General features: G+C 29.5%; 2 protein-coding genes across 2 annotated transcripts in view; one reads left to right on the top strand and one right to left on the bottom strand.

The window, feature by feature from the left end:
* Positions 1 to 10,925, top strand: part of LOC111626521 (multidrug resistance-associated protein 1-like) — a 59,152-nt gene extending 48,227 nt beyond the window's left edge. The window contains exons 12-24 of the mRNA XM_023369923.1: positions 979 to 1,146; positions 1,214 to 1,458; positions 1,533 to 1,761; positions 1,842 to 1,865; positions 3,976 to 4,143; positions 4,211 to 4,455; positions 4,530 to 4,758; positions 6,833 to 7,049; positions 7,125 to 7,435; positions 7,526 to 7,725; positions 7,793 to 7,919; positions 10,590 to 10,691; positions 10,761 to 10,925. Coding sequence (XP_023225691.1) covers positions 979 to 1,146; positions 1,214 to 1,458; positions 1,533 to 1,761; positions 1,842 to 1,865; positions 3,976 to 4,143; positions 4,211 to 4,455; positions 4,530 to 4,758; positions 6,833 to 7,049; positions 7,125 to 7,435; positions 7,526 to 7,725; positions 7,793 to 7,919; positions 10,590 to 10,691; positions 10,761 to 10,925 — 2,430 coding nt within the window. The remainder of the gene's footprint in view (positions 1 to 978; positions 1,147 to 1,213; positions 1,459 to 1,532; positions 1,762 to 1,841; positions 1,866 to 3,975; positions 4,144 to 4,210; positions 4,456 to 4,529; positions 4,759 to 6,832; positions 7,050 to 7,124; positions 7,436 to 7,525; positions 7,726 to 7,792; positions 7,920 to 10,589; positions 10,692 to 10,760) is intronic.
* Positions 10,926 to 12,918: 1,993 nt separating this feature from the next.
* LOC111626509 (hsp90 co-chaperone Cdc37-like) overlaps positions 12,919 to 16,919 on the bottom strand; it is a 13,340-nt gene continuing 9,339 nt past the window's right edge. The window contains exons 2-3 of the mRNA XM_023369907.1: positions 13,190 to 13,323; positions 12,919 to 13,114 (exon numbers count right to left, since the gene is read on the bottom strand). Coding sequence (XP_023225675.1) covers positions 12,934 to 13,114; positions 13,190 to 13,323 — 315 coding nt within the window. The 3' untranslated portion in view covers positions 12,919 to 12,933. The remainder of the gene's footprint in view (positions 13,115 to 13,189; positions 13,324 to 16,919) is intronic.

Here is a 16,919-nt window from a genome sequence, read left to right as displayed (position 1 = left end):
AAAAAAAAAAAAAAACATATAATTCGTTCCACAGCATAAAATAACCGTACTGTACCATAAAAAAATGTAAATGGAGCAGTCACCAATTATGCCTGGTAGTCAGATGTTGTGAGGAGTAGGTGGAAGAACACTTTCTTTACACATTCATACAGATACAGACTTTTTACACATTTCAGCAGGTCTCTTTTTATTTTTTTTAATCAGATCAGATTCAGGAGAGGCTACTGGAGCTTGCAGGGTCAACTCCTCTTGTTCCATCCTTTGTTTTTTGGCAGCTTGCTTCTTGAAAAACATGTCCAAGGTGGTCTGTTTCTCTCTCTGCTCTGTCATTTTCAACAGGAGTTGTCCTGTAGGAAATGACAGGCAAGGGAGTCATTGTAGAGATCATTGATCTATTGGCCTCATCTCTGTTTGGATAATGAGTGTTGGTAAACTCCTTAACCTCTCCCCATTTGACAAGGAAGTTTTTTGTCAACTTTTACTCCTGATGATGTCTTGCTTTGTTTCAATTGAAATCACCTTTCTGTTTTTTTTAGAAGCCATGATTTGCACAACACTTGAATAAATCTAAATACCCTGCACTGAGGTGATGTATGTAATAAACAAGGGAGCAAGCCGAATACCAACAGAAGCTCTTTATTTCAGATATACTAATAATATATTTTAATTATACTAATATATTATAAAAATAGCAGATTGTCATTGGCAATGGCAAAAGAGTGGAAACATCATTCACACTTGTTCGCAGAAAGACCATTGTTCACCTCATGTAACTGCCAAACAGAAAGTCCGTTGTTCGCAACCAGTCTGTTGCTCGAGTCACGTAACGGCCAAACAGAAAGTCCATTGTTCGCAGCCTCCGTTATTCAAGGCGTACATTATACGAGGCACCACTGTACTTATAATTACAAATATTATATTTACAAATGTATGTATACAGTTAAATTTGAAATTTAATCTGTTGTGACTGTTGTGTAGGGGATTAATTTGAGTGGAGGACAAAAACAACGAGTGAGTATAGCAAGGGCAGTCTACAGCAACAGTGATATATATTTATTAGATGACCCTTTAAGTGCTGTGGATTCTCATGTTAGCAAACAAATCTTTGAAGAAGCTATAGGGCCAAAAGGAATTCTTAAAGATAAAGTAAGTAAAAAAACATTTAGATCGTTTTATGCTAATTTAAAAATATTAAGACGAAATTTTCTTCTAGACCAGAGTTCTAGTTACTCACAGTATAACTTATTTAACACAAATGGATATGATTATTGTAATGAAAGATGGAGAAATTCTTGAATCAGGTTCATATTCTGAACTGCTGAATAAGAAAGGTGCTTTTGCTGAGTTTTTACTCCAGTATTTAAGAGAAGAAACTGAAGACATTGATAAATTGGATGCTTCTGAAGTAGAAATGATGGAAGAAATTATGATGAAAGTTGGCACTCCAAATTTAGAGAGGTAGGATGATATGAATAAATTTGATAATGATTGTGATTTGAAATTATATTTTATATAATCTGAAAACTTTTCAGTCAGTTGTCAAGAACTTCAGTAGATGGGGATATAGCTGAACGTCGTGCATTATTAAGATCTCTCTCCAGTCAGATGTCACAAGACAGTACAAGTAGCAATAGATCTAGTCCACTTAGAAGATTAACTGAAAGTAAATCAAAATTAGATGATATCAAAGATGAAAAATTAGCTAATGGGCAAGTTGATCCTTCAAAGCTTATTCAGACTGAAACAATGGAAACAGGAAAGGTTAATTTTTTAATAATAATAATAATTTTTTGAAAGTAAATTCTTCAAAATATGAATGAGAATAAATTAATTTAATATAGGTAAAATGGGAAATATACCTTTATTACTTCAAAAATGTTAATGAATATTTTTATTTCATACAATAAAATTTTACAATAATATATGTGCATATACTGTAATATTTGTTTTTCAGTAATGTACTGTGTGATTTGCAAAAGCAGATAAGCTGAAAGTATGAAAAACCTGTTTTTAGGTGTGCTGTTTTCACATTAGCTTATGGAAAGAAAAAATATGTCAGACACATTACTGAACACACAATGTGTTTGCTAACTGTAACAAAGCAATGTTCATTCAGCACAAACAATATAGACTACAGGGTCTTTAGAGCACCATGTGTTTGAACTCTGATTTGTGAAGTTCTAGCATTCTAGTTTATTATTTTAGATCATCAGCTGCTTTTCAGAGGGTATAAGATTAACAGACATTTCAGATTATTGAGTAATGGATTAATGAACTTTTACTATATATCTAAATATTTTTCTGCTAGAATATTTGAGGAAAAACAGTATAGTAAAATTCTCAAAATCAAATTAAAGTACAGTGGTGCCTCATATAATGTACTTAATCCATTCCAGGTGCACGTCCATTAAGTGAAAAGTCCATTATACGAAATGCATTTTCCCCATAGAAATACTTGTTATAACATATAATTCAATAAAAATATTCTAAAAAGAATCGATGGAGTCAGATAATCTATTTTTTAACCGTATTGTAGTACACGGAAAACTGCTAGTTTTCCATTCGTTTCTGACTTTTCCTTGTTAACCTGTTTACCTTTTTTAATTTTTTATACCAGTCTATGGACTCGGGACTATTAAGCCTCCAAAAGTCAGAAACGAATGGAAAACTAGCAGTTTTCCGTGTACTACAATACAGTTAAAAAAAAAAAAAAAACATATAATTCGTTCCACAGCATAAAATAACCGTACTGTACCATAAAAAAATGTAAATGGAGCAGTCACCAATTATGCCTGGTAGTCAGATGTTGTGAGGAGTAGGTGGAAGAACACTTTCTTTACACATTCATACAGATACAGACTTTTTACACATTTCAGCAGGTCTCTTTTTATTTTTTTTAATCAGATCAGATTCAGGAGAGGCTACTGGAGCTTGCAGGGTCAACTCCTCTTGTTCCATCCTTTGTTTTTTGGCAGCTTGCTTCTTGAAAAACATGTCCAAGGTGGTCTGTTTCTCTCTCTGCTCTGTCATTTTCAACAGGAGTTGTCCTGTAGGAAATGACAGGCAAGGGAGTCATTGTAGAGATCATTGATCTATTGGCCTCATCTCTGTTTGGATAATGAGTGTTGGTAAACTCCTTAACCTCTCCCCATTTGACAAGGAAGTTTTTTGTCAACTTTTACTCCTGATGATGTCTTGCTTTGTTTCAATTGAAATCACCTTTCTGTTTTTTTTAGAAGCCATGATTTGCACAACACTTGAATAAATCTAAATACCCTGCACTGAGGTGATGTATGTAATAAACAAGGGAGCAAGCCGAATACCAACAGAAGCTCTTTATTTCAGATATACTAATAATATATTCTAATTATACTAATATATTATAAAAATAGCAGATTGTCATTGGCAATGGCAAAAGAGTGGAAACATCATTCACACTTGTTCGCAGAAAGACCATTGTTCACNTTGTCAACTTTCACTCCTGATGATGTCTTGCTTTGTTTCAATTGAAATCACCTTTCTGTTTTTTTTAGAAGCCATGATTTGCACAACACTTGAATAAATCTAAATACCCTGCACTGAGGTGATGTATGTAATAAACAAGGGAGCAAGCCGAATACCAACAGAAGCTCTTTATTTCAGATATACTAATAATATATTTTAATTATACTAATATATTATAAAAATAGCAGATTGTCATTGGCAATGGCAAAAGAGTGGAAACATCATTCACACTTGTTCGCAGAAAGACCATTGTTCACCTCATGTAACTGCCAAACAGAAAGTCCGTTGTTCGCAACCAGTCTGTTGCTCGAGTCACGTAACGGCCAAACAGAAAGTCCATTGTTCGCAGCCTCCGTTATTCAAGGCGTACATTATACGAGGCACCACTGTACTTATAATTACAAATATTATATTTACAAATGTATGTATACAGTTAAATTTGAAATTTAATCTGTTGTGACTGTTGTGTAGGGGATTAATTTGAGTGGAGGACAAAAACAACGAGTGAGTATAGCAAGGGCAGTCTACAGCAACAGTGATATATATTTATTAGATGACCCTTTAAGTGCTGTGGATTCTCATGTTAGCAAACAAATCTTTGAAGAAGCTATAGGGCCAAAAGGAATTCTTAAAGATAAAGTAAGTAAAAAAACATTTAGATCGTTCTATGCTAATTTAAAAATATTAAGACGAAATTTTCTTCTAGACCAGAGTTCTAGTTACTCACAGTATAACTTATTTAACACAAATGGATATGATTATTGTAATGAAAGATGGAGAAATTCTTGAATCAGGTTCATATTCTGAACTGCTGAATAAGAAAGGTGCTTTTGCTGAGTTTTTACTCCAGTATTTAAGAGAAGAAACTGAAGACATTGATAAATTGGATGCTTCTGAAGTAGAAATGATGGAAGAAATTATGATGAAAGTTGGCACTCCAAATTTAGAGAGGTAGGATGATATGAATAAATTTGATAATGATTGTGATTTGAAATTATATTTTATATAATCTGAAAACTTTTCAGTCAGTTGTCAAGAACTTCAGTAGATGGGGATATAGCTGAACGTCGTGCATTATTAAGATCTCTCTCCAGTCAGATGTCACAAGACAGTACAAGTAGCAATAGATCTAGTCCACTTAGAAGATTAACTGAAAGTAAATCAAAATTAGATGATATCAAAGATGAAAAATTAGCTAATGGGCAAGTTGATCCTTCAAAGCTTATTCAGACTGAAACAATGGAAACAGGAAAGGTTAATTTTTTAATAATAATAATAATTTTTTGAAAGTAAATTCTTCAAAATANTTAAAAATTAAACTTTAACATGAAAACTAATAAAAAATTAAGTGAATATCTTATATACAAAACATGAATGAAAATAAGTATAAAACAGTTATAAAGATGTTTAGAAAACAATAAATTTAATATCATAAAATCTAATCTATATTAAAGTTAAATATACAAACAAATAAAACATTTGGTAAACAAACTCCTATAACAAACATCCTTATTCTTAAAATTTAAAGAACTTCATTATGTGAATAGGAAGTAACCAAAATAAAACTAATTTGTAAAACACAAAACTAGTCAAACAATTTTGCCAATCTTGTGTTTAAAGAGTTGACAGATGATAATACATAGATTAAATTAGTTCTTACAGGTATTATCAATTTCAGAAGGAAAAAATGAAGACCTATGAAAAATTCCAAAAAATTCTGCATTCATTCATTGCCACCATAGATATCAATACAATGGTTGAACTAATTGGTGGTTATATATTTTGTTTGTTTGTTTGTTTTTGTCATTAAACAAAAATTCTAGATATCTAAAATACACTTTTGATAACTTGACATAGACAAAAAAACGTTTTTTAGTTAGAGAAACTACTACTATTTTAGTAAGATCATAAATATTACAATACAAACAATATAATTAATAAAAGAATAAAAATCAGAAGAAAATCCTCAGTGTTGCATTTTATAATAATTCTTCACATAAACAATTAATGTTAGTTTTAAAAGTGACCTGCAACTGTCAGTAAAAGTATTAACTATCAAAACATTAAAACAAAATTTTTTAAAAAATAAACAATTTGATGTGATTTAATTTTGGGTTCTGATTTTGAGTGATTTTTAAAAATATTCTTACAATTTAATAGAACAATAAGTAAGACTTATTACATGCATAAAATTAAAATTAATTCATTATGTATGATTATGCAAGGTTCAGCACTAAGCGCCCCAGAAAAATTTCAGTATTTTTGGAAGATGGTTTTGATGATATCAGATAAGAAAAGCAGTTAAGCACATAAGAAAGACATAAAAATTTCATAAAAGATGGATTTGTACATCTAGTGGTGTGCTCTAATACTAAAAATGTTTCAATAGGAAAACGGATTCTATTATATGTGGTGNTAAGTGATTAACAGAAACTTCATAAATGAAGTTTCTGTTAATCACTTAAAATATCTGCTCATCATATTTACGGAGCATTCCAAACTTTTTCAGTAAAGATTCATTCTCTTCTATAAATTTTTTCTACCAAATATAAAATAATAGTCAACAGAAACTTCATAAATGAATAACAGAAACTTCATAAGTGAATAACAGAAACTTCATAAATGAAGTTTCTTTGTATTACTAATTTAAATCTAGATAATATTTATTTTCATTTGCATATATAAACTGAATTCCTATATCCTAGTATTGTTATTAATAGCCATCATATTTTCTGGAATAAAGACACAGGGTGATATTTTTGTCACCATGTCATAAAGTTTGAGGAAGACTGTTTGAGGAATTAAGTTATGAAGATCATAACTTAATTCCTCAAACAGTCTTCAGTATACAACAGGTAATCTCTACATTGTCAAACTCTAATTAAACAATAACATATTTACTCAACATATTTTTACTATAGCTATGTAGCTTTTGCATGTATTTGTGCTGGATATTTTAATTGTAAATGTCTTCTTTTAAACTCCTCTTACTTCCTAATAATTAAAGGCATGCATTCTAATTATATTTTTTAAAATAAGAATATAGTAAAAATCTTTTGAGGCAGAGTGCAAAAAGCACAGGATGGCTTAAATATACAAACTCCCATTCCAGCATAGAATATTTAATCTTATATGCTGAAAATATAGAAACTGCAAAGAACAGTTAATGATTTAATTATATTTTTCAAATATCTTATTATNTTGATCCTTCAAAGCTTATTCAGACTGAAACAATGGAAACAGGAAAGGTTAATTTTTTAATAATAATAATAATTTTTTGAAAGTAAATTCTTCAAAATATGAATGAGAATAAATTAATTTAATATAGGTAAAATGGGAAATATACCTTTATTACTTCAAATCAGTTGGATATGTATGGATGTGTTCAGTCATTCTTGGATACGTAGGTTTACAAGGTTTCACAGTTGGCTCAAATATATGGCTTAGTGTTTGGAGCAATGACAAACCAACTGTCAATGGAACTCAGGATATCAAACTCAGAGATTTACGGTTGGGAGTTTATGGTGCATTTGGAATTGGAGAAGGTTTGTCTAATTTATTTATTAAAAAATAAATAATTTATTATTTTTATTACATTTTTATTATTATTTAAAATTTAGCTTTCAGTATAATTTTGGGATCAGTAGCATTAGCATTAGGCTCAATGAAAGCTTCTACATTGTTACATTATAATCTTCTGTCTAATATTCTACACTGCCCTATGTCATTTTTTGAGACTGTGCCACTTGGTAGAATAGTGAACAGATTTGCTAAAGACATTGATACCATGGACTTGAATATACCAATGAATTTTCGATCTTGGTTATTATGCTTTCTTCAAGTGATAGCAACAATCTTAGTAATATCATTTGAAACCCCCATTTTTCTAGGAGTCATTGTTCCCATTGGTCTTTTGTATTATTTTATACAGGTTTGTAAACTTAATTTTTTTTGTCATAATAATTTTCACTTATTCATATTTAGACTTTCTCATATTTAGACTTCCTCATTTCATTGACAGAAATTTTACATATCAACTTCGCGACAATTGAAAAGACTGGAATCGGTCACACGGTCACCAATTTATTCTCATTTCTCTGAAACTCTGTCTGGTGTTAACACAATACGTGCTTACAATGCACAAAATAAATTTCTTCAGATTTCTAATGAATTTGTTGATACAAATCACTGCTGTTTTTATCCTAGTAATGTTTCAAATAGGTAAATATATATACATATTATCTAAGTGCTTTTTTTTTTAATCTAAAACTATATTTATTTGTTATAGATGGCTTGCAATTCGTCTGGAGTTTTGTGGCAATTGCATTGTGTTTTTTGCTGCACTATTTGCAGTTATGGGAAGAGATGACCTAAATCCAGGAAGCGTTGGGCTTTCTGTCAGCTATGCATTATCGGTAGGTATTGAAAGTGTGATTTAATGTTTTAAAAAAGCTGATTTTGTTCCAATTCTCCCTTGTACTTTAATGATCAACTTTTTGGTGCCAAGAAATTTTACTATGTAGGGAGATAAATATATCTGTATGTGCAATAAGTAACAAAGATGACAACTTATCAGTTGTTTTTTCTCTTACTTTGGAAAAATTAATAATAAATAGAGAGGTTGAGACAGACGTTTTAAACGTGTAAACGTGTAAGTCGGACATTAGGCGCCGCTTTCCCGTAAGCCTAAAAGTTTGACAATGGTGTTTGGATAGTCGGTGGAATCACGCTCGACATTCCAAACACCATCGTCAAACTTCTATGCTTACGGGAAAGCGGCACCGAACGTCCGTCCTACATGTTTACACGTTTAAAACGTCTGCCTTAACCTCTCTAATGATAGAGATACATGGAATTTGTCAAAAAAAAGCAATGTATGTAAGACTGAAGACACAGGTGTCCACTTGGAGGCAAACAGGTCATTTGTCCACACTGTGTTTGAAGAGTTAGGTATATTGATATTGAATTTATTGCTAATAAACTCCATGTCATATACCTATAAATATATATTATAATGTTAAGAAATAAAATAATATATATTTATTTTTTAAATTTTAAAATAATGAATAATGAACTATAATTTTAAGCAGTAATTGTGATAGTGGGAGTGTATTCCTTTGCTCTCTTGGAAAAGTTGCAGCAGATGTCCTTAACTGCAGAACATTTCATATAGGAGCCAACAACTCAAGCTTTATAGTTCAGTAATATTGGAACATAAAGCTGAAGTATATAGTAAAAAGACAAATAACAAAAGTAGCTAATGTAATGATAAATGAATAATATTATCAGACTTAAAAAAAGAGTAAAAATTTTTTTCACTTTTTTATCACAACTGTTGTTCAAGAAATTGTTGAAACAATGATGACTAATTCAATCAACTTGTCTTCCATATAGATTTTTAATATTTGAATACGCATATGTGACTGTAGGGTCAGTGTCTCCTTGACACCGCGTCAGGATGTGACATCACTGAATCTCACAGGATTCGGAAATCGCGACTTTACATCACGCGAGCGGTAGCAGGTGAGTGGTTGGATTCGGAGTAGAGGTGAGGAGAGAGACAAGGAAGTGATTCACTCAGATTCCATATTAACTAATAATAACAATTTTAATTATAACAAAAGAAAATACAGATATACTCGATATCAAGCATGACTAACGTTCCCCTTAATTATTACTAGCCCATTCAATAGAGAGAGTTTACAAACAAATCGTGTGTTGGTAAATACCTTGTAACTGAGTCGAAGATCTGTTATAAGATGACTGAATAAACTGTTGATGGAATGTTTGAGGTTTTATGAAATTGTTCTGGGTCTTGTTAGGTAACAAGAACACTGTGGTGTGGAGGCACTGAGGTGTGGATATGTGTCAGATATCCTTAAAGAGGCACGGTCTTTTTCACGGTATTAATTCTTGAAGAGGCAACTTGGGAGGATGACTTCTGAGGACCACTCTTGAATTCTTGGGTTCCTTCTTGGTTTTTTCCATGAGGTCAGGAGGTTGCTGTTAAGGACCTAGCGTCCAATACTGGAATTTTATCGAATGTTCCAGGTGACGCATTAATGACTAGATGGATCCTCCTCAACAAGGAATCAAATCCGTGGGAAATAATTTTTATGGATTTTAGCCTAACTTGATAAAACGATCAAAGTTAGATGATGGAATTCCAAAATAATTAAAATTTAAAATAACACTTTATTGAGGGTCTGTTAGTCCCTCATGCATATATGAGGTATATACTTGAAAGGAAAAGTTATGTTAAATACCTGCTTTATATCTATAAGCCTTAAGCATGTTAAGAGCAGTTAGTTTGACACCTATCAATAAGAGTTTGTAGTTATGAAATCATTATAGTCATAAAAACAAAAATTGATAATTACCATAATGTAGATAATCCATGATGGCATACGACACAGGATAGTTGTACTCTTCAAACAATTGTTAGAACAGAATTAAACCTTTCACGTAACTCATCCTACTTTTTACACTGTTGCCTCTGCATCCACCACTGAAAGTATGACACTAGTATGCAGTTTAAAAAATACCATCTAAAACATTGAAACATCATTTTTCTGTTTCATTTTATTATATTACTAATTAAACTAAAAATCAGTACTGAGATAGAACTATATGTCAAAGATAGAAATGACAATTTTTTATCACATCATTTTTATTTTATCAGCTGTGATTGATTTTTTTTATTTACTGTTGCCAATTGCTTTATTTAAAAATTAACATTATTAAATACATTGTTAGTATATTCTGTCAGAATTTATAGTTTTTCTACTAAAGATACACAGTTGTTTTCTTAATATTGGTATTTATTAATAAAATTAATAGCACCTAAAATGAAAACGCCATCAAAGAAAGAAATAAAAGAAAATCCAGTTGGAAGAAATTGAAACTATGAATGATCCCAATCTGATCCTGAATTTGTTACTAAATTTTTTTTGCTTCATAAATATCAAACCATACTTTGGACATAAATTATTTATTAATAAAAACAGATTGTTACACAAGGATTTTTAAATTATTTGATTTATTATGTAAGAATTTTATGAACGAAATGTTAAAATATATTCTAGATAACTGCCACATTAAATTGGTTAGTGAGGATGAGTTCTGAGTTGGAAACCAACATAGTTTCTGTGGAGAGAATGGCAGAATATACACTAGCAGAGAAAGAGGTAATATATATTTGAAAAATGATTATTAAATATTAGAGAATTATTTATTTTTTTATGCTGTTTTTTTAGGCAGAATGGGAAATAGAAAATAGTCGACCTCCTCTGTCCTGGCCAACCAATGGCGAAGTGGTATTTGATCGATATTCCACACGATATCGACAAGGATTAAATTTGGTTTTAAAGGGTATTAGTTGTGAAATAAAGTCTGGAGAAAAGGTGAAATACTTTCATTAAAGCAATTTTATATAATTTTATAATTTTTTTANGCGAAGCGACACGCAACGGAGAAAAATTTCGACATCGGATACGTTAAACTATTTTTTCATACATAAATCAGTTATCCGAAATATCAGTTATCCGGACAACCCCAGTCCCCAATTGATTCGGAAAATCGACGCTCTACTGTATAAAGAAAATACTTGTATATAACATGTAATTTCAATAATACAAGTTTGCTCTAACACAAAAAATTGCAGCAAATCTCTCATAGCATATTACTTCTAAGTTTATGTGGGAAAAACCTTGCTATTATGTTTGGATATGTCAAAAAAATTACACCTTTCTTTTTGTTTACTGAATTATCATTGTTAACTTGCTAACCATTAAAAAATAAATATATTAGGGAAATTTTGGGAAATCCAACACTATATTATTGGAAGATCCCTGTGTTATATTCTTTGCTATTGAACTTGTGCTTCCTTGAGACCATATTAATAAAAACACCACTATCCCATTTGAGTAAGATCACTTCATTCCATTATCCATCTGAAATTTAGTCTGGTATTCTATGGTTTGGCAACTCCCATAGTTTAGTATATTTTGAGTCTTCTACTATTGGTATGGAGAATTGAGCCATCAGAGCAATGTTGTTAGCAATAGTTATATGCTAGATAAGTTCATATCTACAGTAAAGTGTTTAAGTTATTTTTGAAAATATTATTTTTTCAAGATTTTAAAGCTGTAATTTTTTTTTTTGCTTCTGCATAAAAAAATATTCATAACATTTTTAAAATATTAACATCTTCACAGTTAAATTTTAGATGAATTTAAGGAAAAATGTCTTCAACTTTTTAAATTACAAATCTTGCTTCTCCAGCAAGTATTTTTGATTTGATTTTATAACTGCAGCAGTACCTCATACATCAAGCACTTCAGAGTTCAAATACCAAATTTGAGAAAAATTTTTTCAGTGTTTGGACGATGCTTCAAAGTTTGAACCACATGTGTGCAAAATGAAAAATGCACTCAAAACATAAAATAAGCTTCTGAACAAAGAATATAATATCAAATTAGCAATAATGTGCTAAAGTTCACATCTAAGTTAAATCACACATCTAAGTTAAGTAATGACAACTGTTAAAAATACACAAAAACTTACTGTTCAACACAGTATAACCTTTACCTATCAATCATGGAATCCCAGAAGCATGTAGAAGAAATAAAGTCTAACTAGTATGAGGAAGGCCTGAAAAAGGCTAAGATGAAAAGGAACTTATCATGAAGCATGAAAGTGGTACACTTGTAGCAGATCTGGCAGACATGTTTAAGATGCTAAAGTTGATAGTGTGTGACCAGTAAGTGCATATTTTTATTTTATTATATATTATCTATGAATTTTATTTGTTGTTTTTGTGTTTTAATTTATTATTAGGGCATTTAATGTGTTATTTTTACTCTAAGTTATGTGTATTTGCCATTTTAAGTATATTGAAAGGGGTATTATGTGGGGTCTGGGAATGGATTAGTTCTCTTTCTATTATTTCTAATGGAAAAAATTGCTTCCTAGAATGAATTAACCTTTTGGGTACTTCTGAATCCACAACTGACTGGGTGCCACAAAATTTATCCTCAATTTTGCTCATTTTTCAAAAAAGCAGCTGCAAATTTCACATTGATTTATGTCTGTTGTTACTCATAAATAAATAATCTGAATCTTTGAATATATCTTTTGTTCTTGATCTACACACTTGTCATTTACAACTTATATGACCCTTTGTCAGAAAAATGTTGAAGACCCCTGATCTAGATTGAAATGAGGTTTTATTTACAGAGCACTTTGGCCTAGTTAATCAGTCCAATGTCAATCATACAATAAAATTCATCAATGTGGAAGGAGAAATTGCAAACAAAGCATGACTAGAACTATCTATTAAAAACCAAAAGAGTCCTATATCACTCAAAAGTAGAAAAAGAGAATAAAAAGTCTTAAGAGAATTCCTTAATGGGAAATCAACTGTTATATTTAGAAATTTAATAAATATATTCTTACTTTTTCTTTTTTTAGCAATTCAGTATTCTTTGTTTTTAATCTCTTTTCTTCATCTTCTAATTCTGCAATAGATTTCTTAATTGCACATAAATCTATTCCAGTTCCTTCACCTTCTTTAAGTTTATTTTTTAATTCTGTTATTTTTCTTTGACTCCTATAAAAAACAATTTTCATTCAAATTTTATAAGATTTAATTTTTAGACACTTAATTAAATACAAAATTACATACTCTGTGATACTATTTTCTAGTGTAGTCTTCTCTTTTTCAAATTCAGTCATTCGCTCCAATCGAGCTTGATGTCGCCATCTGAACAAACTTGCAGTATCTATGTTTGGATGAGTATCATCCTCATCGTCTGAAATCTAAAACATTTAAAAAAAATTATTATAATTATGAAAATAATTTTTAGACCTATCTTTATATAAAAATTTTAAAAAAATCCAAATTTTATAAATATTTTAATATAAAACAATTTGAAAAAGTGATTTATAATTAAATAACTGATTCATAAAAAAATTAATAGTTAAGTAATAATGACAATAAATATATTCTTAGAGACACTGAAAATATTTAACAGAAATTGTTCTAAATATAAAGTTCTAATTGACAAAAAGGAAATAAATAAATAATGTTACTTATTAAGCTACACAAAGTAATCCAGTTTATAACAATTATATTCACTTAATTTTGTTTTACAAACATCAGAAAATTTGCCAATGTCAGAAACATACTGATTTATTGTAGTAACTAATTTTTTTTGATGCACTTTCTATTACCATTATCTACAGTACTATCTTCATGTTTCTTTTCCATAAATTAAACCACCAAATGAAAGGCATTCAAGAGGAATGCCCCATACTTATTTTCCAGACAATGTATAGGCCGACCTATATTCAGAGTATAAGAAACCTATTTTTAGGTGCATTATCCACATATTTGCCCATAGGAAAGAAAATGCATCAGTCATGCACATTACTGAATACAGAAAATGTGTGAAATACACTAAAATACAAAATAGACTATGTATTATATAGCTTATTGAATTACACTGTCAGAAAGTGCCAATTACCAGACATTCTGGATTATCAGGTGCCAGATTAACCTATTGTACTTTATTATATTCATAATTAATTCTCTGACAGTATAAAACAAACAGCAATCCCAGATTTTGTTTATTCTTATTTTCATTGTAAATCCTCTCCTCTCAATAAGTATTTCAAATTTCTACTTATTGCATTTAGATATACTAGATTTGTTCAATATGATCATCCATAGATGAATCCTTAAGCCTCATAATATTCATAATTCATGACATATAACAGACATGAGCAAATGAGGCTCTTTTTGAGTTACATGCAGCTCTTGCTGAAAGTGTTAATTTTTGCTTTTTATTATNAGTGGACTTCTAATAATTTTATTATGAAGTTTATATAATAAATAATAATCTATAATAAAAATAAGATTTTAAATATGGTAAACATTTCACTTTATGATGGACTTACATTTTGGTAAAAATAAATACAATGGAAACTTGATTATCTGAACTTGGACCACAGTGTTTTGGATAATCCAGAAGTTCATTTGTTTTTGTATTTTGGATACATCAAGCACTGTGCATTTAAAGTTTCATGAACTATAAAATATCGTAATGCAATAACTGTATTCAAAAGTAAATGCATTTACTCAAAATCTAATGTAATGTTATATATATGACTGAGTTTCACAATGCTACAATTTACAGATGACTTAGTAATTTCCATTTACATGGAGAGTTTAGGCTCTGTGTTTTCTGTGGTATTTACAATGCTGTGTGTTCTAGAGTTTTTTGTTTCTGAACTCATTTCAGATAATTGGATTTCTAATATAAATGCAAAAATCTCTCCACAGCCTACTTTTAAATTTTTTATCATATTTTAATATTTATTTATTTCTCTTTTAAATTGGAAATATTAATTTTCTTCTTATCACTTTTAGAAAAGAAAACAGTTTGATACTGTGATGATTTTGAGACCTTAGAATAAATTATAAAAAATAAAATTTTTGATTGCAATTAATATAAAAATTATTAAATTGAGATTAAATATGATAGTGTTTCTGGAACCAACTAATACTGTAAAATGGAGGCCCCTTATATGTAAAATATTTTCAGATTGAAACTTATGTATTAAAAATTCAACTTCATATAATTATAAGGAATAAAATACTCATTTATTTCAATATAATTCATTAAAATATATAAAACCCACCGTTTTTGAAAATCCATCACGACTAATAGTATCAACATTCCAAGGCATCAGCTAAAAGAAAAGTAGACCAATTAAAATTTTAAAAAATTAACAATATCTATAAAACTTAATAAGTTGCAAATAAGAAAATAATTTTATATAACAAAATAAAAACAATTGTAAAAAGTTTTATTACAATCTCTTTTATTATTAAAATAGCACATTTAAATTCTTACTATAATTTATTCAACTTAGATATTACATCATCATCATAACCATATAAAGATAGATTTTCTCTACTTTATACAATTTAATCTTATTGAGCACAACAACTTAATATATAGGGTTTCTACTCATATTTTTATTTTGAATTGCATGACTTTCCTTGACCAACTTTGTCCAAATTCCCCGACCCTCACATTTCTTACAGTATGGAATGTCGACATAATAAAACAACATTTTACTTACTGTGAACATTGAGAATATCTATCCTTCTTTTTGGACAGTTGATATGTTCCAAAGACTGTGCCAAAAAGTATATTACATACATTCTGTAGAAAAATGTTTGGTATGATCCACAACTTCAATGTAATGATCAAATAAGCAATTTACAAAAGAAACTTGAGCTTTTTTACTTTATCATTTATCATTATTATTTGTATGTAAATCTAGTAAACACAAGGTAGCATAAAATCAACAAACAGTATTGTATTATACTTAAAAAAGATAAACTCTTGACTTAGAAACATGTAATTTTAAAACCAATCTTTCAACAAATAGGGTTAAATGCTTTTAAATAGCAACATAATTTTAACTAAAAAGTTAAATTTAAAAATTTTAGAAGCGGTTTTTCCCATGTAAAAAAATCAATTAGGCTACCTAGTTGATATTGAAAACTATAAAATACTAAAGGTATGATCAATGTTGACAGTTTTTAAGCTCTAAATTATTACCCAACTTTATTTCTATTAAACTAATTATTAAACTATATATCAAAGTGCAGGAAATTAACAGAAGAGAGAGAGAGAGAAATGTGCTTGCAGTACAGTACTTTCAAGGTAAATAACAAGGTACTTTCATAATAACAGATATAAAATGCTAGTGCTGACCACAAGTCAATGCAAGCATTTTATATCTTTTACTGTAAATGTTTAAAAAATTACTACACAACATAAAAAAAATTATAAATGTGAAAAATGATTAAATTATAAATTTTTACTGATCTATTTAGCTATTTTGAAGTGAACATTCTAATAACTTTTAAAAGTTGAAACAGTAATTTTTCATACAAATTTTTAATTAGTTGTTTTTTATTCTAATTTAACAATTTCATCTCTTTATAATTGCTGAATTATTAAAAATAAAAATTAAACACTATTACATAAAAGTAGTTTATCCTGTTATTAATCCACAACTGTAAAATTATATGGCTTCAGAACGATGAAAAAAACCATTTCAAAATGGATTCTGGTGTATTTTCTTATTAAAGATTGCAGCATTACTTCTTGCCGCCTGCGTATGGCTATGATTGGTCATCTATATTCAGCAAACCAAATCAACAACGCAGTTAAGGAGACAAATTCCCTGACTGTTTGACAATTTTCGACAAATTCCCTGACTTTTTGATAATTTTTGACAAATTCCCTGACTTTCCCTGACTTTTTCAAAAAATAATGAAAATCCCTGACTTTCCCTGATTTTCCCTGACTTTCCAGGTGCGTAGGAACCCTGTA

The sequence above is a fragment of the Centruroides sculpturatus genome, unplaced genomic scaffold (assembly GCF_000671375.1).
Source record: "Centruroides sculpturatus isolate CEXI.00-Female unplaced genomic scaffold, Cexi_2.0 scaffold159, whole genome shotgun sequence".
In the NCBI taxonomy this organism is placed as follows: Eukaryota; Metazoa; Arthropoda; class Arachnida; order Scorpiones; family Buthidae; genus Centruroides; species Centruroides sculpturatus.
This window is presented reverse-complemented; position numbering and strand designations above follow the sequence as displayed.